The sequence below is a fragment of the Vanessa tameamea genome, chromosome 23 (assembly GCF_037043105.1).
Source record: "Vanessa tameamea isolate UH-Manoa-2023 chromosome 23, ilVanTame1 primary haplotype, whole genome shotgun sequence".
NCBI classification, from domain to species: domain Eukaryota; kingdom Metazoa; phylum Arthropoda; class Insecta; order Lepidoptera; family Nymphalidae; genus Vanessa; species Vanessa tameamea.
Window position 1 is genome coordinate 2,965,490 of NC_087331.1, and position 25,923 is coordinate 2,991,412.

Genomic DNA, 25,923 nt, shown 5'->3' on the forward strand with positions numbered 1-25,923 from the left:
CTCCATTTATTTTAATGAACTTAATACGTATGTGAGATATATTAATATATATAATATGAATATATTATTGGATACAAATACGGTAATCCGTAGCAGTTCTAAAGGTGACAAGCAAGTGGCTCACCTGATGGAAAGTAACTACCACCGCTGCGTTGCCGGCCTTTAAACTAGAATGAGATGGAATGTTTACTAATATATTTAATTTAATATATTAATAAATTATAAGATGGAGATACTAATGTGTGTCCTCGACCACTCCCATAAATTAGGTCACACGATAAGGATGGTACATTAATGACATTAAACATAATTGCTATTTAGTATGTAGCCTTCATTTTTAGGCATGACGTAATTTAATTTAAACACATGCAAGGGTTGGGTCGTAAATTAACGTGTCACTTTTACAGGAGCCGCGAAAACAATTTTCATTTTTAATTTCGTTACTTTTATAAAAGATGAAAAATGGCATTCAATGGTTTCTATGCGGGTTAAATAGTATTTTTTTTATGATATAGGTTGCCGGACGAGCAAATGGGCCACTTGATGGCAAGTGGTCACCATCGCCCATAGACAATGGCGCTGTAAGAAATATAAACCAAGTTCATCGCCAATGCGCCACCAACCTCGGTAACTAAGATGTTATGACCCTTGTGCCTGTAGTTACACTGGCTCACACACCCTTCAAACCGGAACACAACAATACTGAGTACTGCTGTTTGGCGGTAGAATATTTAATATATATATATATATATCATATAGAGATTGTTTGCCGACTCTTCTCGATAAAATATACATTCTGAACCGTTGTTCAATTTATATTGAATCATATATTGTTATGTTATATAAAACTGTGTGATTCAGAAGTACTCGTAAGGGTCTAATTAGATATAATATATTTTGTTTTTATTTTTTTTAATTGTGGTAGTATCATTGGTGATTATTGGGAGCGCTGAGCATAAGGAGCGATACAAATTTTGGATAAAAGTGTAGCAAAATCGTCATAATTTATTCATACACTAGCCTATCCGACCCGGCTTTACACGGGTACAATAAAGGTCTGTATGCACTTTTAGATTTAAGAACAAACATAAAAAGAAAATTAGTTTTTGCTTTTCTTGCTAGGAAAGTTGAAGTTGAATTGAAGTTCTAGGCTTTTGCTCTACTATATGTATTATTCGTAAAGAATCCTTCCTTTATTATTTTGATTAACTCTATTTATTGATGGAAGCCGAAATAAAATCCATTGAGTAGCTTAAAATACTTAAGCGTACAGACAGCGACAAGCGACATTGTTTTATACTACGTAGAGATTCTGCCAAGTCCTGAAGACGTAGACGTAGAGTAACTATCTAGTTTTACTTTAAGCTCCATAGATGGCGCTTTAGATAATAACTTCAGCGAATAAACTACAAACAGTTACGTTATAGAGGGAAAGTGAAAACATTTAGCTCTTGTAGTTTCAAGCTAAATCACTAGATGGCGTTACTACATAATTTTACAAGAACGGTTCGATACATTTTTGTTTCCACTTACTGTTTTAAACTAAATATACAAAATAAATTATAAATAAAAATAAATATAAGTACATGTTGTTTTTAAACTTTTTCAAGCGTTTGTAAAGTAAAAATCTTACAATTTTTTATGTAAATCATGTAAAATGCGCAAAATGTCACTAGTACCAAATTTACTTCTGTATTTGAATGTTCTGAGCACTATTTAGGTACTTCTACTTAAATATAACATGATCAACTCAACTAAAAATACTCATAGAATATTAAAATTATTTAGACTAGTAAAATAATAATTTTAAACTAAACATCGGCGTCCATACTTCAGCAACCAGTTAATTGCTATATAGTGTAGAACAAATACTAATAGCTAAATAAAACTATAAATCGATAATAATCCGGCATATTGATGGTAGTCGGTGAATATTTACTCGGTGGCAGGTCTTTGTCAATGCCCGTCTGGGTAGTTACGATTACATTACATTAGCGGCCTGTAAATTTCCCACTGCTGGACTATTCTACCACGCTGCATATTCCATCACGCTGGTCCAATGCGTGTTGGTAGATACACATGTGGCAGAATTTCGTTGAAATTATACACATGCAGGTTTCCTCATGATGTTTTACTTCACCGCCTCCGCCTAGCACGAGATGAATTATAAATATAAATTAAGCACATGAAAATTGCATGTCTGGGTTTGAACCCGTAATCATCGGTTAAAATGCAGGCGTTCTAGCTACTGGACAATCTCGGCTTTTATCCATACTTATCAAAATTGCCCAATATTCGGATGTTATTTGTGATGATAAAGATTACTAACACATCCTGTGCAACAGATAAATTGAAATCTATCGTTTATTTCATGGAATTTTCGAAATATAAAAATGATAAATGCCTTCGTAGAATTTTCTACACTCATTTTAGAGATCTATAAATCTTATGTACAAAGATATCTTACATTTGTTATATTTTTGGCAACGTTTGCAAATTTCAATGAATAATCCAACTGCGTTGATAAAATATATAATATTTACCTACTTTGTAAAATTTTAAAACGACTGGCTGACATACAGCGCACAGCCTAAACCGGTTGATCTAACAGAATGAAGTTTAGCACGAATGAGCTCGAAAATTGGTATCTTCAAAAATCATCTCCGTATGGAAATTCGTCATTTCTGTTGTTAGAAACTGTTGTTGTGTTTAGGCCTCTGTTTATCAGTTAATGACCAAAGTTACGTGTTTTCCGATTTTCTTACTCAAATTCGTTCTGACATATATTTACTAAAATTCTATATTTATTAAATAAGTCGTTTTAACGTAACATAGAAAAGCATAAGTAAATATAATGTACCGTTTTTTATAATATTCGTATGATAATTGTTTATTACTATTTCTGTTTCATTCTAATCGTTACGAAACAAAAAAGATAGAATACCTTTCTTTCGTCTTGGTGAGTTAGCTGGTGTGCTGTGCTCCGAGCTCTGATCTGCTGCATACTCCGTTCCACTGCTGTCTTGTGGAGCTAGAGAAAAGATGGTGCCTGCTGGACAGCGTTCTCTACTTCGACTGCGTTGCCAACGAGTCTAGAAAAAAAATATGTTTCACATTAAAAACGAAAGTTTTTTAAATTCTTTTTTCAAATTTTTTATCATGTCGATACCTTTATTTTAAAACTGAAGAGTTTGCTATGAAGTATTAATATTAAACTAGTAAACCAACAGACAATCTGGTATTACATAAACCTCTCTTGGGATATGTTATAGTGATTACAGCACACAGATATGAATAAAATTGTATCAATTAAATTCCTAATAAAATTAATTTCTTAACAATATTATTTAAATAACTCATTATTATTTTAAAAATAGAATTAAATTGTTTACGTATGTATATGTCAACGTAAAATTGTAAATACCGTTAGATAATAATCTACCGAAGTTAATTAAAGTTAAATTACAAAAAACTCTAACCTAACCTAACCGAAATATCCTAAACTATTGAAAATTTTGAAGTTTAATTTTGAGTTAAATCAACGTTCACAATATTTCGACAGCTTACAATCTCGCGAGATAGATTACAGTCTAACGGTATTTAAAATATATATACATAATAACTGGGGTTAAGAATAGAGATTATTATTGACGACTGTAAGTCTGTTAAAGGGAACGTGTACGTGGACGTGCACGCTTAGGACGGCAATGATTTAGATAATGTTACCCATATGCATAACATTTCAATAAATTTAAGCCATCTATATCCTTTCAACGTTAAAGCGCTACGAAATCTATCACATGACCCTTGTGACTGAAAGTACACTGGCTCGAATAATCTTCAAACCAGAAATAGTAAAACAAAATATTTCTCAATAGCACTGGAATAAATTATGAACAGTTAGATTAAATACTAACATATTATCATACGTTGCTTTAATCCTAATATCCAATTATAGAAGACGTTATCCAAGAAGTTTATAAAAGGGCATCGCAATAGGATTAACCGATTAAGTAAACCTTAACAGTTTAATCCCTTCACCTTTTAGCCTTGTTTATGTAGTCATATTATTTATATAATTTAATAATAGCTGCTTTGCGCCATTTCACCCGCGCTACATATTCTACGCCGACCTACGACGCTACGACCGTAGCGTGACGCTACGTAATTGAACCTTTGCCCATAAATTGGAAAAAAAAAATTATGCTTTATAATATTAGTATAAACATTGCTAGCGTGAGCTTTAGAAAGCCCTTGTTTGATATTTAAATTTAGAATAGGGTTATTACAAAGTCCAAAATATTTGTTTAATTGTATATTGCGATTGTAATTTTAAATGCAAGATCGGAGTGACGTAAAGGTTCTAACAACTAATATCTTTGCAGATATATTTTATACCGAATATATCTCGGAGGATAAATAAGAAACTTGAAATAAGAAAAGTTTAGACATGAACTCTTTATTTGGCTGAAACACAATCTCGGTCTTCCGCAAAAACTATTAGAGTATATAAAAAGACATATTGTTATATATTTTTTTATGGCATTGGTAGGTGGACAGGCAAATGCCCTAAGTCATCACCCATAGACAATGGTACCGTGTGTTTAACCAGTTCTTACATAACCGATAAGATATGTATAACCAACTTTCGAACTGAGAGGTTATGTCTTTTGTACCTGCAGTCAAACTGGCGTGATTGATGAACCTTCAAATTAGTATACAACAATACTAAGCACAGGTATAATAAATGGTAAGCACACACATACCCAGACGCTTGCGCAACACCCTACCAAACTTGAAATTAGTAAGAGCCCTCTGCCCTTATTAATTTATTCGATGAGGCCTTGGTTGCTTTATTGATGAAGCCGCCTGTTGCATCTTGTGAAACTTTTACTAATCTAGTTTTTTAAGTGCAATTACATATTTAAATGAATATAAATTTAAAAAAAAATACAGTACAAACGGACAGTCCTATCGGTCAACATTTATAACATAATAAATATATAATATTAGTTAATAATAATTTTCAAATGAAAATAATATTTTGGAAAATAAACTGTGAACGAATAACAATATTCTAATTATTCAAGAATCGCTTTGTAGTTTGAAAACAAGTTTTCTAGTAACCCTAACAGTTCAATTAAGCGAGTAAACTGTTTTGGTGAAGAGGGTTCTAGTTAAACTGGTTCAATCAATTAATCACTGAAACATGTTGATTAAATGAAATTTCTATTTGAACTTTCTAAAGTAGTCTTCAAATCAACCTCCGTGGTCGAGTAGTGTGTACACCGGTTTTCATGGGTACGGCGCTCCAAGGTCCCGGGTTCGATTCCCGGCCGAGTCGATGTAGAAAAAGTTTATTACTTTTCTATATTGGCTTGGGTCTGGGTGTTTGTGGTACCGTCGTTACTTCTGATTTCCATAACACAAGTGCTTTAGCTACTTACATTGGGATCACAGTAATGTATGTGATATTGTCCAATATTTATTATATTTATTTAAATTAAATCAATATGTATTCAATTAAAAGGTTTAAGTTATAGTGTATAATAAAATTGTAACTAAAAGATCTATGGTAAGATTTATATATTATTATTTATATATAAAATAATTGGATACTCTTATTGTAATGCTCAACTATAATAATTACATAAATCTTATATAAAAAAAAACAGCCAAGTGCAAGTTGCGGTCGCGCACAAAGGGTTCTATACCATTATTATTATTGTTTATTTTTTTATTTCAATTTTATTATTTATTAGTAAAAACTATATTTATTACAATTAAGTATTTTGTGAATATTTCAAGTTCGTACCTGTTACCATAATTGATATCGACCAAAAAATAGTTTATTGTATGGAAGCCCACCTTAAATATTTATTATATTTTGTTTTATAGCGGGAACATAAGTACACAACGTGAAAATTTCAACTGTCTAGCTATCGCGGTTCTTGAGATTCATCCTGGTGACAGATAGACAGCGAAGTCTTGGTAATAGGGTCCCGTTTTTACCCTTTGGGTACGGAACCCTAAAAAAGATGCAGTGCGGTGATTTTTCAGAATATTACAAATATATATTTTTATGATATAGGACTAACAAATTGACCGCCTGATGGTAAGTGTCTTACATTGCAAATACGCTACCATATTTGTGAACTAAGCTTTTATGTCCCTTGTGCCTGAAGTTACACTGGTACACTCTCCCTACGAACCGGAACACAGCAATATTGAGTTCTGCTGTTTGGCAGTAGGATATCTGATGAGTGGGTGTTACCTGTTTCTTGCTGGTAGGGCTTTGTGCAAGCCCGTCTGGGTAGGTACTACTCACTCATAGTACTCAACTCACTAGTACTCCGTATTGTTGTGTTCCGGTTTGAAGGTTGAGTGAGCCGGTGTAACTACAGGCACAAGGGACGTAACATCTTATTTCCCAAGATTGGTGGCGCATTACTAATAATTATTAAAAAAATATCTTTATCGAATTGTGACAATAGAATTTTATATGCGCGAAACTTAAATAATGTATAATATAAGTGTTCTAGGTAGGAAGGAGGCGTTTAGTTAGTCTCAAATTATGGAGCGCAGAATACGTAATTATGCTTCTATCAAGCCAGCCCTTAACTAGAAGTACTTCGTTTTACTTACGTTATCAAGGTAACGTGTGCTTTCGTAATTATACCATGATACCCTTGAACTGAGCCGAGATGGCCCAGTGGTTAGAACGCGTGCATCTTAACCGATGATTTCGGGTTCAAACCCAGGCAGGCAACACTGAATTTACATGTGCTTAATTTGTTTATAATTCAAGTCGTCCTCGGCGGTGAAGGAAAACATCGTGAGGAAACCTGCATGTGTCTAATTTCAACGAAATTCTGCCACATGTGTATTCCACCAACCCGCATTGGAGCAGCGTGGTGGAATATGCTCCATACCTTCTCCTCAACGGGAGAGGAGGCCTTAGCCCAGCAGTGGGAAATTTACAGGCTGATTATGTACCCTTGAACTATTAATTAAATTAATTTGTACGTCGTATAGAAACCTACATGTGTCAGATGAAAGTCTGGTACGTATCCATCACCCCGTAATGAAGCTGCGTGGTGAAAAAAACTCTAAACCTTCTTCACAGTAGAAATAACCCGTATAGGAATGAAAGCAACTTTCGAGCTTAGTCTTACATCAGAGTACGAAGTGAATTAAATTAAAATACTTATTTTAATTAAATACCTTTAAATTATTAAAAAAATGTTGCGTCCGATGTACAACGGATAACGGTGCGTGGTGGTGAGCTGATCGGGCACGTGGCGGTGCTGTCCGTATCGGAGAGGAACAAGACAGCTCAGAGGCTGACTTAGACAGCCTCCCGGAGAGAGCTTCTGACCGCTCTGGAATAGAACAATGTTAATTATTTATAATTACATTATAGACCTGGAGTATCTGTACGGTTGAACGCGCTTTTCTTAGAAACTACAAATCTGATTGGAATTATAGTACTTGCATTAGAGCACATTTATTGTGAAAATTAATCACTGAACAACCTCACTAGCTAGAACTCTTAAACACTGGTAACCTAATTGAGCATTTACCATAAATATTACACAATATGACAAACTGTAAAAAAAATCATCATCAATATTTGTATAAGTCAAGAACACTGATGAAACCATGAGGCTAATTGATATACTAAACAATTCAACAAACAAACTTTTATTTTTACTATATTCGCAACGAATAATATATCCGTCGAATGGTTTATACCTCATTCCGACTATAAGGAGAGATCTCTAAACTAATAGCCGAATATTCTACCTATATTTGATACATATTTGTATAATCACGGTACTGTCTAATAAAGTATACCATGTGGTTAACGCTGATAATAATATTATATTTACGTTTTATTTTGATATTGCGTTGATGTGACATTTATATTCGTATATGATTGCTTATTTTGTTTGTATCAAGAAATAAATATATATGAAATTGTCTTTCATTAAATTTGAAAATATCTTATATATTAATACCGTGAGCCGATTTTTGTCCCAGTGATTATGGGATGATAGCTGCACATAAAAAAAGGTTATGGTACTATTTTGAAGAGCTTCAGCCGATGTGCAGAAAATTAAAGAGGATTCTTGATTGCAATTTACTAAATTGTTACGATTTAACAAAGAATTAATTTTAGAGAGCGGAAAAAAGTTACTGGCCGTGCAGAGAGCGGCGTTATGGCTGTATTAAAAAAAAAAAAAACAAATGTAAAACATGCGAAAAGACGTCATCAGTTTACAATGAAATTAAATCAAAACAAAACCTACCATAGGTTACGAAATTAGTAAAAAATCTGTTCAATAAACGCAGTTACGCGTGCGACCCTAGTATTTTAATGAAAATAGGTATTCGACTGCATACAAAAAAGGTCAATTACAGAATTATGAATAAGTTTTTAATAATTTGAAGCTTATCACACTTTACATTATGAGATATTTAATACGATTTTATTTGTAATATCGGTCAATGACCTCGTTAAAACGATAAACGGAAATAACAGTTTCTCGGGGAAACCTATTAATTTCCCGAGTGATAAACTTTTCGTTTATAATGATCCAGGCTTACACTATCATCTTTTTTAATTAATTATAATTAAATCTCCGCAGACTTTATTTATTTGGATACGTATTGCGCGTCTCGCCTTAATAAGAAATTCATTTACTTCCCGATCGCAGCGCCACCTACCGGATCCTATCTAAAGGTCCTATCAATTCAAATAAACACAAATTTCATCGAAATAAACTAAACTGGACCCGCTTAGAAGTAGTTCTGTTACGTACTCACATATAGAAGTTAAGTAAATAAAGACTCTTTTTATACATACATATATCTACAATTCAACATAGTATATAATGACGTTTGTTATGTATTAGATATCATTATTTAAGATACCTTTATATAATCGTGGATCCCGCAACCCTGGGACTTGGCAACTTACTACTATCAGTCTACAAATACATTGTGGACTGTAAAAAAACGTCTTTAGAGTGTTTTGAAGTTGGTCTCGTATCGATTTATTTTGTATCAGCAAATGGTTGTCGATGGTTGCATCATTAGCAGCCTGTAAATTTCCCACTGCTGGGCTAAGGCCTCCTCTCCCTTTGAGGAGAAGGTTTGGAGCATATTCCACCACGCTGCTCCAATGCGGATGGTTGCATCACACGCATATAAATATCTCTTTTCACACTTGGTGGTAGGGCTTAGAGCAAGCTCGACTGGGTTTGTTCCACCCACTCATCAAGTATTCTGCCGTCAATCAGCCATACTTGGTATTGTTGTGTCCGATATGAAAGCTGAGTAAGCCCGTATAATTACAAGCAGAAGGAACACAACATCTTAGCTCCGAAGGTTTGTGGCGCATTGGCGATGTAAGAATGATTAATATTTCTGTCAGCTTCAATGTGCGTGCGGTTGTGACCGCTTAACATCAGCATACCCATTTGCCAAAAAGATTAATTTATACATGTAATAAAATTGGAGTGTCTGTTTGTAATATTAAAATAACAGCTTTTTACTAAATAAATATGTATGTTTACACGGTACATATACCAAAATATTTTTTTTTACAATTTTTGTATATCTGTCCGTCTGTTTGTTCCGGCTAATCTCTGGAACTGCTGGATAGATTTTGACGTGACTTTCACTGGCTGATGTAAGAAGGAGTAACTTAGGCTACAACAATAACTTTTTTGTTAAATTCAAACGCGCTCGAAGTCGCGGGCACAGCTAGTAAAAAATATATTTTTTTATAAATAAAGAATCTTAAAATCCAAGTTCACTACTTATCGTTTACCCGAATAAAATCAAATCAATTTATCAAAGCTTTTGACGGGTGACGCGTCTACTCTTTACAAAAACCTGAAACGATATTAAATTGAACATACAGCGACCCTTCGGAACCCCTCTGTGGTAATACTCAAACTCTTCTTATATAGAATCAATCCTTTATCCGCCCTTATTGATACGACTAGCTAAAGTCCCCGTTTTCACATTCTATAATTGGTCTTACGTTTGGAGATAAATATAAATTTCGAATTTTTTTTTTATTGTAGAAAATGAATGAATATCAACCGAAGATTTTGATTTTGTAGTAAAATAGTCTCTAAGCGAAAGTCCTCAAAAGAGGTCTTAGCCCAGTATTGGGACAATAGTACGCTATAACTTTGATTTTCTTTCTATTTCGGTTGAATACCTATTAATCTTCAATACTAGTTTAAATTGTTTTTTACATTCAATTCAAACTCAAGTAAAATGTATGCATTTTGTTTTTAACTAATTTAGCATTAATTATTCATTTCTTCAACTTCAAAAGTAACGAAGCAACATTAGCGAGTAGTAATAAATAAACATAAAGTAAAGTTTATTTATATTTATACGAACGGCCGTTGTTGAAAAGACACGAAGGAATCTTGAAACTTTTCTTCTTTGTTGAAAATAAACTTAAAATAAGCTGATGTACTTGTTTTTGATTAATTTTGCTATTTACTCGATGGAAAGACAGCAATAATTAGTATTGTTGTATTGTATGAAAAAAACAATTCTAAAATATGACATTTAAAAAAAATCCCGCTGAGTTTCTTTCGCCAGTTCTTATCAGATCCGAGGTACTTATTTCCGAAATGGTGGTAGATTTTTGACTATCAATTGCTAGTGTACTTCTATATTGAATAAAGATTTTTGACTTTAACTTTGATTCTGGTTTGAAGGGAGAGTGAGCCAGTATAATTACGGGCTCAAGGGACATAACATAAGGAATGGTTAATATTTTTTTCAAGGTCTATAGGCAGTCTAGGTTTAGGTCGGTTGGCCATTTTACAATCAGTTAATACATTTCAATCAATATATTTCTATATATCTTATTAACAAAATAAATATATTGGTGTACCAAAAAAAAACAACAAACATTAATTAGCAATTTATCGATTAAAATACACTAAGTTCAATATTGTATTAAACTATTTGTTAAGCTTATTTATCAAAAGAATGGAAAATGTTGATCGCAGTTAAATAAAATAGTTTATTCTTTCTTTAAAACTTTTCACGCCGCTAATGACCAATTTCAGTATGAAATGCACCGGCAATTTATCATTTTCAAAGATAATAAGCATAAAGTTTATTTTACAATTCGAGTTATGATAAAATAAAAATACAAAGTGCTTTTACCGTTTCTAAATATTTAATATATTCAATCTATATATTTGAATAGGGATTTTATTGTTATAGCCTCTTTGGTTTAGTGGCTAGCTTATAAGGCTACAGATCTGAGATTCTGAGTTCGAATTCGGTGAGAACTCGTGTCAATAAGATTTATTGGGATTTAAGTGTTAGTGGTTGTGATAAAAACATAAACCTCATGCTCCTGTGTTTCGTAACGTACGCTTGAACCTTGCGCTGGAATTCTCTTCTATTTTATGCATAGATAGCAAAAGAACGGGCAGCTAACCTGATGAAAAGTGACTTCCACCGACAATGGATATCAGCAATACTAGAAGGCTTACAGGTGCGTTACCGACCTTTAAGAAATGAGTAGGCGTAAAAGTTGTCCTGCCGAGTTGTTGTATTAACGCACTTGTACGTTATAACCTTGCACAGTTAGCTAGTCTTTAACCTTTGTTGAGAACGGACAATAGTGCTCGAAATCGGTCAGCAGGACATCAGGGACTTTAACCTTTTATAGTTTGTCCTTAGATTCGATCAGCTACAGGTCAGCTACAGGTCTTATATCTGGTTACTCGATTCAATAACCGATTTGTTTTGCATGCACATGATAAAATTATTTATGAGTTGTTATTCATAAGTGTCCCAGTAAAAAAGATTCTTCAGCATTACGTAATGTGTCATATTTTACCGAAAAACAGCAAATACTTTGCTGTTGTGTTTCGGTTTGAAGGTCGAGTCAGTGTGACTACAGGTACTAGGGTCATGACATTTTAGTTCCCAAGATTGGTAGCTGTATGAAAGAAATGGTTAACATTACTTTTGCCGCCTAATTCTACGGGCGATTGTGGCCACTTATCATCAGGTGATCCTTAAGAGCGTTCAAGTATTTAAAAAAATTGACGTTTCCAATACATCGTATATACAATGTATCTGTCGAATTTGAAAATGTTTAACAGCTCGTTACTTGTGCCGCAAAAATTATGTATAACGTTTTTTTTTAATATAAGAACCATGCAAATTTCATACATTGTGATTTTTTAAAGTAAAAGGAGTATCAAGAAAATTGGGTCAACCGTATCATTTTATAGGATTCCGCAATAAAAAAGAAACCCTAATAATGTCGTTATGACACTCCGAACGGGTCGATTTTAAGAGATGCTTTAAGTCTAAATTTAAGCGGCTCTCTACAAACGTAGCATAACCTTTATTTGTTAGCCTTCATATATTTTTAGCGTTGCATATTTAATGGATTTTTCGTGTATTTTTTTTTAATATAGATACTACATAGTCTACCAACACGCATTGATAATCGTTGATGAACATCAGCAGCCTGTTGGAATAAGCTGCAAGAATTCTCCTCAAAAGGAGAGGCTTTAACCCAACAAACGTTTAGAGGCTGTTACTACCTTAAGTCATTCTGTCACAGTCTTCAGAGATCTGTTTTAGATTTTATAACTGTCAGTGCACTGACAGTTTAAGGAGCAGTTATTGCTTCTTCCAGTGGCAGTATTTATAGGTAATGGTGACTACCATCACTAGACTACTAAGAGACGTAGTTACTAAAATATTTTTAAAAATAAACCTCATTCATAATAATATATAAAAATTATTGAATATGTATAAAAGCTGTTCCCTCTTTGATTTATTCCCGGAAATCCTGTAATGCCTGTGTCCTTATCCACGTCCCAAAATATGTCAATGTGAAATTGCATTAGTGTAATGAGGTAACAAGTTATATCCATATAGATAGCTTCACTTAATATATTTTGTTAAATGACGATTCAGAAGCGCTTGTAAAAGCCTATTTGAATAAATTATATTTTAATTTGATTTGATTTGAAAAACACAGCAATATTAGTCTGACAGAAACACTGCGATAATATTTTTATTCGTTACCTTAATGTCTGATACAATTTTCTATCAAAATTCAAATTTATATCTCAATTTGTATTTTTAGTATTGTGCTGATCCGTTTGCGCTGTCCTCCGAAGGAGGAGTGAGCCAGTGTGACATAACATGTTAGTTCCCATGGTTGGTGACGTATTGACGGTTAAAATAATGATTAATATTTCTTACATGACATTTATCTGCCTAGATGTTTTAAATGAAAAAAATGTATTATTTTCCAAATTTAAACGACGCGTAACGCGCATAATTCAATACACGCGAGGAAGGAAAAGTATCTTGTGTCCGAAACGTTTTATTTTGAAACGTTTTTTTTTATTTATATACATATAAACGTTAGCACTCCAATTAAAACTTGAATAGTTTTCCCAAAAAAAAAAAACGTACCATTCAGTTCAACGTTTTCGTTTTTTACATCAAATATTGAAATATTCCAGACTCACGGTTAACGCAGGCATGAAATGTACCGTTTGGAACACGGATTGAATATATGATCGGACACTTCATCTCTTTCTTTTGATACCGGCGGAAGCGAGATACATGATATGCGGATAACCAATAGAGATATACATTTTACAAATGAGGGTACTCTACTAGACAATAATATTACTATGTTATTTGATAATTATAAGATGATTATTTATTAAGTAGCCTTCCAATAAATTAAGTTGGGAAAAAGAACAACTTAAATTAAGAATATATTAAATCCAGTAGCGTTTTAATCTTATATTATTTAAAGTTCGAATGATTTTTTACAATAAGACCATCAACAAGAAATAAAAGACGATAAGTATGAATATCAAATTGTATTTAATAAATATATCTATGATGTAAATAAATAGAAAAAAATACAATAATTTTTCATATTCCCTTTGGTAGGATCTTCATTCCCAATTTTTAAATTGATTGAAATACATACGATGATTTAAAACTACTTTTCGAGCTTACTTGGATATCCTTCATATTTTGATTTAAATTTATTTATCACTGAAACTATTCATTTGTTCCGTTGACCGATTTCCAGAGACCAGCCTCGCAGAACATATTATAGTTCACAAATGTGTGCGTTAACAAATATGCAAATCTCTATTCCTTCATTCTTATAATCCTATTGGATAGCAAATCCAACATGGCTGAAAAGAGATCTGGCGCGCTTTCCGAAGTACGGAAGTGTACACTCTTCCAACTGTCAGACTTTCAGTTAGAAAAACTCAATATCTATCTATCAACCCGACTTGAGGTTTGGACCCTGGAACTCAGGATCTGCGGCCCTATTAGTCACTAGACTAAAGAGGCAGTAAAAAATACAAGCATATGGATGGTTCAAAAACTCTAACTAGGCATTCTCAACATGAGATCTTCAATAAACTGAATAATGTTTAATAGCATTTCAAAACATTATGGACTTTATTTTCAAAATAATATTCACAGTATATATATATATATATATGATCTATGTGCGAATGTGTTGTGTATGTTAAGATTGTGTGGGTACATTAAATACTAGTAGTTTTCGCCGTCGTCGCACAGACTACAGAATACAACATATTACAGAATAACCCGTAAGCGCTCTGTATGACCGGATGCAGAAAATAATTTTTAATGCACGCCTTGTATATTTAAGCATTCAAATGCATAAAACGTAAACACATTACCATACCACTCAGATTATAAAATAAGTATGGGGCGCGTGTAACTTTGTAGAGAAGCGACAAAAGCGAATACAAAATCAAAAGCGAAAGCAAATTCCCAAGACAAGAGTCTTTTTTGATAATAGGTTTGCATTCGCTTTTGTATTTGTATTTGCTTTTATTGCTTCACTTTGGAGTTGTGCGCAATCCATTGGCTTATTGTTTCATAAGCTAAGCCATACGAAAGCCTAAAAAAGAAATTTCATTAAAGAAATACGGACACTTTTTTGAGTAAATTTTGTTTAAATCATGTATATAGTTCGCGCGATAAACTGTCAAACAAAAAACCTGTCGCAATTATAATGTAGAATACTATATATATTTATATTTGCAAATAAATTGACATAAAGTAAATATTGTTACTCATCTTTAATACGTAAATTGGAAATATGTATAACATCGATTGTTGTTTTTCATTTCAGCGAAACTTCACTAATAAGGAAACAAAACACAATCAATATCAAACCGAACGTATTGGGGTTTGATACGACTTGCTCGTGTAACGCACCTCACGTCTTTCTTATGAGTTTATTCAAAGATTTTGATTTTTCTGAAAATATGGGCATGTTATGCTTAGGAATGTGGACTATGTTGAGAGGAAACTCTTGAGCATGGACGTGGATAGATATAGAGGAAGAGGACGATCAAAGAAACGATGGACGGATTGTGTGAAAGACGATACGACTAGAAAGAAAGTTACTTGTGAGATGACGTCAGACAGAGAAGTATGGAAGAAGAAGACATGCTGCGTCGGCCTCAAATAAAATTGAGATAAGGCAAGAGGATGATGATGATGATGATCACTGAAAATATTGGTTCAAATTGCAAAATGCTATTTGTTTTTAGAGATACATTTTTAGTTTATCACAAGCAAAATGGCCTACTAAGGGGTCAAGTATGTGGTCACCACCAGTGCACTTGGCGTGGTAAGAAATATTAAGTATTCCTTACATCCGATTCCTTACATTCGAAGGTAAGATGTTATGTTCCTGTAGGTGTACTGACTTACTCACCTTTCTAACCGGAATACAAAATAAATAGTATTGCTCTTTGACGGTAGAATGTATGATGAATGGGTGGTAACTACCTAGACGGGCTTGCACAGAGCACTACCACCATAAAATATACATACAATATAAGTTGTATTTCATGAGGAAATATAGTTATAGAAAAAAAAGATTACATTAATTTATTTATAAAACAAACATAATTAGATATGACACCGCCATTAGTTTTCGTCGTTAGACGTATAATGATTTGGTACATCTCTTAAAGTTTAAAACTATACGCTATCATAATATGAAAATTACATATCATTCAAGATTTGTTCATTTCTGTGAATCTTTAATTAACTAATAAACAAAACTTATCTATGCAATATAAATAATAATAATAACACGACGGTTGTGGATTTTCTGAACGACAAAGACCAACTGAAAAATTTGGATATTTTTACAAATGAACGAACAGTGTTTGTCAAGCAATATTTTTTTTTTTTTATGAAAGAACCAAAATCATAATAAATAATACGACAAGATAAGAAACGGCATTGGTATATTTAAAAAATTTGACGTCAAAATGTCAACTTTATATAATACTATGTAATAACGTAATGATCATAAAGATTTTAGTGCATAGCTCTTTTACAGCTCATAAATTTACCACCATATACAATATGTAGTACTTACTCGTAATGTGTTGAAGAAATCATAAGAATTATTTTGTAATAAAATTTTAATAGATTAAAACGAGAAATTATTTATTCCATGCAAGATATTATAATTGAATAATAATCTATACAAAATTCAAAAATCTATATACAAGCATTACATAACAACCATGAACCTTTCGCCTTTTTTTAAATATTTGTACCTAATATTTCAGATTTAGAACTATTTTCCCAGTTAAATCCTCATTAAGTGGGCAAACTGAAGCAAAAAGTTTTAGTTCAAAACGAAGCAGAACTTTCAGAGATACGTACATTCAAACAAACAAACTCTTTAGCTTTATAATTAGTATTACTTTACTACTTTACAGACTGAATAGAGAACACTAGTCTTTATTTTTTTAATGAGAAATAATCTTTTCACTTAAAGGACCTCTTTAATCATCGAGATGATTATTTTACTAACTTAATTTATACATCTCATCATTTCCCAAAAACACCACTCGCGCCTCAAAATACAAAGGTCTCAACACGCCTTCCGAAGCTAAACTACAAAACTAAACTAAAACTAAACTAAAACTAAACTAAACTTCCTAAATTACTGATAATTTATTTATAAAAAAAAAGTGTATTCAAACCCGATACCATCAAACAGTTGCAGCTATAGAGGCTAACGCATAGACCAGTTGAGAGTTAAAAGGCCAAGGTATGTAATAATTCAGTTTGTTTTTCGTTACATATTATAACACTTTAAAAAAAAAATTGTATTAACATACTTTGATTATCGATTAATAACTTATTCTTTTTTCTTCATTAGATTTACTCCATGTTTTAATGCAACAGTGGAAACTTTGTTAGCTTATATAAGACTTACTTTGGTATCAAATGTTTGTGTTTTATACTATGCTGTATGTTTCCCGAAAATAAAAATAAAATAAATGTACTATATAATCTCGTACTTATACCTACCCATAGTGACCATTCTTAAAGGCTATCTGCGCCAAATTATAATATGAGTGCGCTCTCTATTTGCGCTCTCTATCCCTCCCTCTCTCTCTCTCTCTCTCTCTCTCACTCACTATGTCTCAAAATGAACTCCAATCACCGTATCAAATGTTTTTGATAACCCACTCATCAGATATTCTACCGTCAAACAGTGTGTTATATTCCGGTTTGAAGGGTGAGAAAGCCAGTGTAATTACAGGCACAAGGGACATAACATCTTAGTTCCCAAGGTTAGTGGTGAATTAGCGATGTAAGGATTGGTTAATATTTCTTACAGCGCCATTGCTGTGGGCGATGATAACCACTTACCATCAAGTGGCCCATTTGCTGGTCTGCCAAACGATATCATAAAAAAAATATACAAAACTCACTAAAACTACGTTACGCGCGTAACATTATTGTCGTTTCCAATTTCAAGAGACATTTATTTATCTAAAACCCCTATTAAGGTCTCGTGTTACACTACAACCTTTTTGTTTTAACTCAGAAGGAGTGTCACAAAATTCGCTTATTTGTATAAAGATACGAACTAGGGTAATACTGTTAACGAGACCGCGGGGAATGTTTCGTATTTCCGTTTCTCTCAAAAGATTGAAGCTCTTCTCGCTTACACGTTAATTTATAAAAGTTGGATTTTTTTTTTGTCTATTTTCATTGAATCTCCACAAACTAAACGTCAGTGCCCTCGTTTAAGTTAATTGCTAATTTTTCTTTATTACTTCAAATATTTAATGAACATTTCAAGAATTAATAATAATTAGCGTTTATGTGGTTGCGGTTCAATAATTCGGGATTCGTTGTTTAAATTCCTCTCTGCTCCAGTAAGCGTTTTCATCACGGTCCAGTATCCTAGCAGATAGTGCCGTTTTGACTTTACAGGGTGGGTTATAAGCTAATAACTACATCTGGGTAGCTACGATCTACTATCTGTACATTCGCTTATTCTACTGCCAAGCTGTAAATGCTTGTATTGCTACGTTTCAGCTTTAAGGTAAATTGAGTCAGTATAATTACAAAATGGTTAGCGGTACATCGATTATGTAAATTTTTTACGACGTCAATGACTGGGCTGTGGTAACCATAAAGTAAGTTTTACCTATCATATTTTAAATAGAAGCGAAAAAATATCACCGAACTGTTTAATGAATACATTTCTAAGACATCGATATTTGTTAATGAACTTGTTCATAGGGTGAATACATCAATCCGAAGAGACTCGACTCTCGACATATAATTGTAATAGTATTGAAAAGTTACTTGTATTTAAACCATAATAGGTACAAAAGCAAATTATGTATTTTTAACTAAAAACGAAAAATATATACGATATATCATTGAACCGAATCACACTTATGTTTGGTTCAGTTAACCCTATAAAGTCTCTTAGTATTAAACATTACGGTATCCTATCTTGACAAGCCGTTAAATGCTCATAGAAGACTCGCACGAGACAACACAGCACAGACCAAATAAGCCACGGTTAAGGTCATGTCAGTCGCGTCATTGTATCAGTTACATATGATACATTTAAATACAAATATCATTCACGTATTTGTTTGAAGCATTGACTAACATACTTAAACTCGAAAAGTAAAAAATATAGCACGACTTTTTTTTCCATTTATACTGATATTATAAAAATGTAAAAGTTGTTTGTTTGTACCTACGTCAGTCTCTAATCCATGCAACTTATGAAAAAGTTCTATTATTTTCTGTCTGGTATTAAGCAACATTGTTCCTGAGTGATAAAGGGTATAAATTATTTTTATATCATATCATATTCCTTAATAATAAATTGTATCCGTAGGAAGGGCGGATAGCTAATTTTAATATTATAATCGTAATCATCTTTCCTGACGCTAGATAACTTTTTTAACAGATAAGACATTTTTTGTAGAACATAAATGAAAAAATTATAAAGCCAATATAAATAAAACTTATACCAGAAAATCCAACGCGTTTCCAAGAAGGTTTTAGTGTATAATAATATAAGCAACATTGATTCGAAGTTTCAACCGCTTTTAATTTAGACTATCGACGGGAATACTATATCAAAAATCAATTTATATTCAGGTTCAAACCCAAGTCGGGCCAATAAAAAGTTATGGTTTTGTCAGGAAATTTCCAATACCAGTCATATCTTGCGCGTCCTCTTAACCCGATATATAATCCAAACTTAACGCGATTAAACTAGCATTGACTGCTAGTAACTTTGTATCGAAGTTTCTTATAAATAGATTGTAATGTACATTTATTTTTATCGTGCTAGGCAGATTGGCAAGTAGGCCAGACATTGTTAGAATTATTAAACATGTCTTATACCACCAATGGGTCACCAACTTTAAACTCTTACACAACTTACCCAAACGAGTTTGCACAAAGCACCAAGTAAGAATTAATTATCACAAAATTCTAAACTCTACTGTTATCAAATTAAATGTGAAAAAAGAACATACTCTATCCTTTCCGAATAAATCATCGCAAAAGCGATAGAAACCGCATCAAAATTTAACCTGTTTAGAAGTTAGCGAACAAACAGACAGAGATGAGAACATACGTTTTAAATATTTAACAAAGATCGCACACGAGACTATAACATTTAAAACAGCTTCCATTTTATTAGAATTTTATAAGAATCATTTTCGTTTTATACTTTTGTAAAAAAAAATATTTTACTTCACAAATGAGCGTTAGTTAGACATTCGAGTTCTTTAAATGAGCTTCGTTTAAATTCATACAATCAGATTACGAATGTATTGTCCCTTAATATTAAGAGATATATAAAATAAAATAGGTAATTTTACTCGTTTATTTCTCTTAATTTAATAATACTTAGTTTAAAAATATTTTTAAATTTAAATAACTTGGAAGGCTGGAAATTAATCGCCTGATGATAAATGCTCACCCATAGATTAGACATTGTAAGAAATCTTATATATTAATAGCGTAAGTCGATTTTTGTCTCTGTGATTATGGGACGATAACTGCACATAAAAAATCGGTTATAGTCTCATTTTGAAGAGCTACAGTGCAGAAAAATAAAGAGGATTCTTGATTGCAATTTATTAAATTGTTATGATTTAACAAAGAATTAATTTTAGAAAGCGGAAAAAAGTTACTGGAGAAGAAGAGAGCGGCACTATGGCTATATTAAAAAAAAAAAACAAATGTAAAACGTGGGAAGAGACGTCGTCATCAGTTTACAATGAAATGAAATAAAAAAAAAACCTGTCAAAGGCTTCGAAATTTGTAAAAATGTGTTGAATAAACGAGAAGTTTCGCGGGCGATGCACTAGTATTAACGATTATAACGTCAGTGCCCTACTAACCTCGGGAATTGAGATATTATATCCCTTATACACTGTAATACACTAGCTCACTTACGCGATTTGGTTTGGCGGTCGAGTAAGTGATGGTACCCACTCAGAGAGCCTTAAATGTACCATCAACTATAATTATTATAAAAATTGATGGATACTCATCAAAATAGTGTATTATCAGCATTTACCCCAACGATGACACGACTACCCTCACGACTGCTTATAAAAAGAGCAGGTAGACCGCCGGGCGCCCACTTAGATCCGGGCCTCCGACGGGTACACGTCGGTCGTATTTATTTTTTACATTAGCTTTAGGCTAATTTCTGCTTCTGGTTTCTAAAAGTATAATCATCAATATAAGTCATTCAATATTTCAGGGGTGGCATGCGAAGTGAGTTACTTTTGTTATTTAAATGAAGTTTTTATTGAAACAAAAATAGCTTCAAAGAAGTATATATCTACTTCTGTATCAAAAAAGGTTGACTCATAAAAATTTTGTAACTATGCTATAATAATAACTCCTAAAATTTCCAGAGGCTTTTACATTAAAAATTTTGAAGTCGAGTGAAAGAGGCTGTTCGAAAAGCTGACGCATTCAAACAATGTTATTAGATTAATTGGTGAGTATTCTCTAACACATAAAATATCAGATTGCTTCGAAATGAGACCTAAATTCCTTTGGTAAAGCACTGTTTATTTTGTTACCCACTGGTCAATTATAATATAACAAGATACGAGTTTCATCACAATATATTCGTTTCATAAATAGCACCAGCAGAAACTAATAATATATATTTTTCTGATAACCACTGGATTAACATAAAAAAACAAAAATAATACTAATGTAACCTGTATACGAAGATCACTCGTAGTCCAGTCATTATATACATTTAGAAATCCAAATGAACCAGAAGGCTGAATTTTGGATATGTCGTAGAGAGGGCTCAGAAAAGCTTAACTTGAAATTGTGGACATCGATTTCCTATATGCGTTCGCCGCCATCTTGAAAAAAGCGTTGAATTTCGTTTTCTGCGATAACTCGGCTGTGCGTCGTCATATTTGTTGCTTCATTTATGCTCTACAGTTTAGGTCCTATCGATTTCTAACCTAACGTTGGTATTTATTGTGATATCGAACGCGAACGTGACTCGTGAAGCATGCAAATTAGATTTTATCTTCCAAATGACCGCGGAGCTGAACGAGACTCAAACGCCAAGTGTTCCGTACGTAGTTGTGGCAACAATAAGAATGTTCTCAAATCGTGGACATATGAGAAATGGTGATATTTTAGCAGTTGGTATCTGCTAATAAAGTGCATTGTAAATTGCCATTTTTTGTCTATAATAAAACTCCTAAATCGCGTTTTCTATCTAATCAAATTCACATTAAATCGAGAATGAAAATGAGTAGAACAAACGCACACATGAAGTCATTATTCATTCCGAGAATGTTTATTACTATATTATAGACGTTGCTACAAATAAATGTCAGTCGAAGCATCTCCATCCGCACCCACAGGAGTTGGTGAGTCAAAAGTCCAGGTGGCAAGTAACATGAAATACTTGGGCTTCACTCTGGAGATTTAATGAGCACTTCGAAGCAATCGTCTGAAAAGTCATTACTTTTGTAATATCCTTTAGCGTACCAACTCAATTATAACTGAACATAAGTTTTTCTAGGACGCTTTTGTAAAAATGCATACAATGTCCCACAAAAAAATGTACAAATTTTCAATGATTATATGGTCGAATTTCGAACAAAAGTACAGAAAAATATTTATTCTTTCGCCAATTTTCTAAAAGTAACATCCATAATAAAATCACTCAATTTAATTAAAAAAAAACTACACAATTAAAGCTTTTTATTTAAACATATAAGATTTACTTTAACATCATTCGACGTATCAGTAACAAATGGAAAACTATTATCGTTTCAAACACTGCTTTGTTCATTCAATCATAGATAGATATGAATTCAATAACTTTATTGCACTAATATTTGTATCATATATTATTTCATTTACTTATTGTATTTATCTCATATACATAATATATGTATATATTGTGTTTAGAACGCGTGCATCGTAACCGATGATTGCGGGTTCAAAACCAGGCAATTTTCACGTGCTTAATTAGTTTATAATTCATCTTGTGCTCGGTGGTGAAGGAAAACATCGTGAGGAAACCTGCATGTGTCTAATTTCAACGAAATTCTGCCACATGTGTATCCACCAACCCGCATCGAAGCAGCGTGGTGGAATATGTTCCAAACCTTCCGCCCAAAGGAAGAGGAGGCCTTTGCCCAGTAGTGGGAAATTCCCAGGCTGTTACTGTTAATGTAATGTAAACATAATATATAATGATTTTTTAATTGGTTAATATCCCTACGCTCAAAAATGTGCTTCCATTTTTTCTTAATTCCTAGATTTTTTTGGGTAACAATAGAGTATAATTATTTCAATCGTAATGATTATCCCCACTTTCTTAAGACGTAATATTCCTTTGCTAAGTAGTTAAGTCACATGTGTTCAATACTGTCCTAATCAACAGTACTTTATCTCTCGTATAGTGTCTCCTATGACTCATTCATTCCTATTTTAATATATCATAACGTCAGAATATAGTGCAGAATTATGAAGAAGCAAGTTGTAGGTAAAATATGAAGAATATTTCAAATATCTCTGAACTTTTAATTAGTTTTGCAGTTGAAAACTTCTAAAAAGGTTTAAAAGAAATAGAACAATGGTAGAAATTTAGAATGCCAAGGGAAATAATTGAAGCAGTCGAGGAAATTAGTTTTGCGTATTTAGTACACAATTACTGAATAAAGTAATCTAAAAAAGATAACTCATTTTATACGAAGTATGGGCGACCTTTTTTATGATTTGTATCCAATATCCTATATACATTCATAAGATAACTAATTATATATTTTTGTGTCCAACTGTTGATCTGACAGCCCTGCTGTTCAGTTCTCACTAGAAAACGTTCTGATAAGTGTCCAGCAACATTATGTAGCAGTCTGAAAATATCCCACTATTGGGATGATGCCTTCCATTTTTAGTGGAAAAAGCTGGGATCTTATTGCGCAACGCTACTTCAAAGCAATTACGATTTAACGTATATATAGTGTTTCTATACGCGTTAAATTGAGCTAATTATAACAACGTAAAGTTTATTTTGAAGATAAATTCAGTTAGAAGAAGTAGATGAACTCGCTATCCTGCGTTTTATTACTAAAGAGATTTAGAAAGTCTTTTGCTTCTGATATAACAATAGAAGTTACGCCCTTCAATTGTGAGGCGTAAAATTTATTAAAAACGGCTTATTATCGTTTTTTTTTTATTTCAAACAGGAGCATACGCGCCTAATTAAGACTTTTGCTCATAAAATTGGACTGAAACTGATATTATAAAAAAAAAATTACAACGTCAATACGCATCTGACTATGCCATCTTCGACGTTTTGTCCCTTGTGATAGTAATTTTGCGATAGCTTACTATCTGATAAAATTCCAGTAGTTGATTTGCATAAGTGAAATATTTAAAATATATTTTCTTCTATCTATACATATATGCTACTATACATGTTTAATATTTTGTAATATAGCTTAATATAACCATAATATGATCAAACAAAAACAAGAACCAGTGCTATTTAGGGGCGTAGTATGTGCTGATACATAGGCGCCGTGTCGGGTATTTTGTTTTGGTTTTTAAAGCGAGGTTACGAAAAATTTATCTCTAATTACAATTTTAATATATTTTCGCACTTGAGATACTTCTAAAATATATAGCACCCCTTAATTCAACGGAGAACCACAAGCAGACATGGTTTGCGATTTTTTTTTTAATTTTGTTATGTAAATAAAAATATGGGTATTTTGTAATATTGATCTCATAATATTCAAAATTCGACATTAATAACTTTGAAAGTACGGAGAAAACACAAATGTTTTTGCACGTTTTGATTTTTTTTTTTTTTTATTTCACTGAAATTCTACAAACAAATAAATCGCAAAGAACATCGGTTGGCAAACAGAGAAAGAATAAATATTGAGCTGATAATTAATTGGTCTTTGCATATTCATATCATATGTATTACAATATAGAACATTAAAGATGTATCTAGTTAATTAGAGATGCTATGTACACTAATACTGCAAATGGCAATTTGCTCCTCAAAACTAAACCACTTTTGTGTGTAACCACTCATGTTTTTGACAAAATTTACTGCGGATATAACGTGTCATTGTGCCCTAAAATGGTAAAATATAAAAAAGTAGTTTAATTACAAAAATCAAGAGTTATTTCAGTGTCAACATAATATAACTTTTTCGACAGCAAAAGTCTCAGCAAATCAAAAGTAATTACATGACGTGAAATTCGTAAGGTCAGAATTTATTAGGAGAAAATATTTAATGTAGGCCAACCACCTTACATATAATCCCTTTTAAGATATCCTAAAATTATCCGACTTGCAAGCAACTTTTAATTCAGCAAAAAACACTAATATTTATTTTTTCCTCTTTTAATCGTGTGTTAATTGAGCAAAATCGGTTTGGTTTCGTGCGTCTTGTCAGATATGACAAATTTCCGAATGGAATTTACTAGATGCATATTGCATACCTTTTTTTGCATACCTTCATTACTCCAGGACAACATTGCCTCTTAACAATACAAATGGTTCAGCAAGATTTAATACTGATAGGTGTGTAGATGAAAGCAACATTTGACGACCTCCATGGTCGCGTAGTGTATACTGGTAACACCAGTTTTCAAGGGTACGTCACTCCGAGGTCTCGGGGTCGAAGCCCGGCCGAGTCGATGTAGAAAAATTTCATTAGTTTTCTATGTTGTCTTGGTTCTGGGTGTATGTGGTACCGTCGTTACTTCTGATTTTCCATAACACAAGTGCTTTAGCTACTTACATTGGGATCAGAATGATGTATGTGATTTTGTCCAATATTTATTTATTTTTTTAAATATCACATGTAACGTTTCGGTATTTGAGCATACAAATCATCATGTCAACATGAAAATCAAACTTTGCCAAATATGACTGGCCCGCTGCCCTTTAGCTTGCAAATTGTTTGGATTATGACGGTCTAGGTTTGTGTCGCATCACCTTAT

General features: G+C 32.7%; 2 protein-coding genes across 6 annotated transcripts in view; one reads left to right on the forward strand and one right to left on the reverse strand.

The window, feature by feature from the left end:
- Positions 1 to 25,923, forward strand: part of LOC113397704 (YY1-associated factor 2) — a 318,077-nt gene that overhangs the window by 224,746 nt on the left and 67,408 nt on the right. The window lies entirely within an intron of this gene.
- Positions 1 to 25,923, reverse strand: part of Mctp (Multiple C2 domain and transmembrane region protein) — a 177,896-nt gene that overhangs the window by 93,031 nt on the left and 58,942 nt on the right. For all 5 annotated transcript variants that reach the window (XR_003368844.2, XM_026636117.2, XM_026636116.2 and 2 more), the window contains exons 3-4: positions 7,225 to 7,382; positions 2,945 to 3,092 (exon numbers count right to left, since the gene is read on the reverse strand). Coding sequence is in view for 4 of the 5 variants with exons in the window: in XM_026636117.2 (XP_026491902.1) it covers positions 2,945 to 3,092; positions 7,225 to 7,382 (306 nt within the window). In the remaining variant the exon portion in view is untranslated. The remainder of the gene's footprint in view (positions 1 to 2,944; positions 3,093 to 7,224; positions 7,383 to 25,923) is intronic.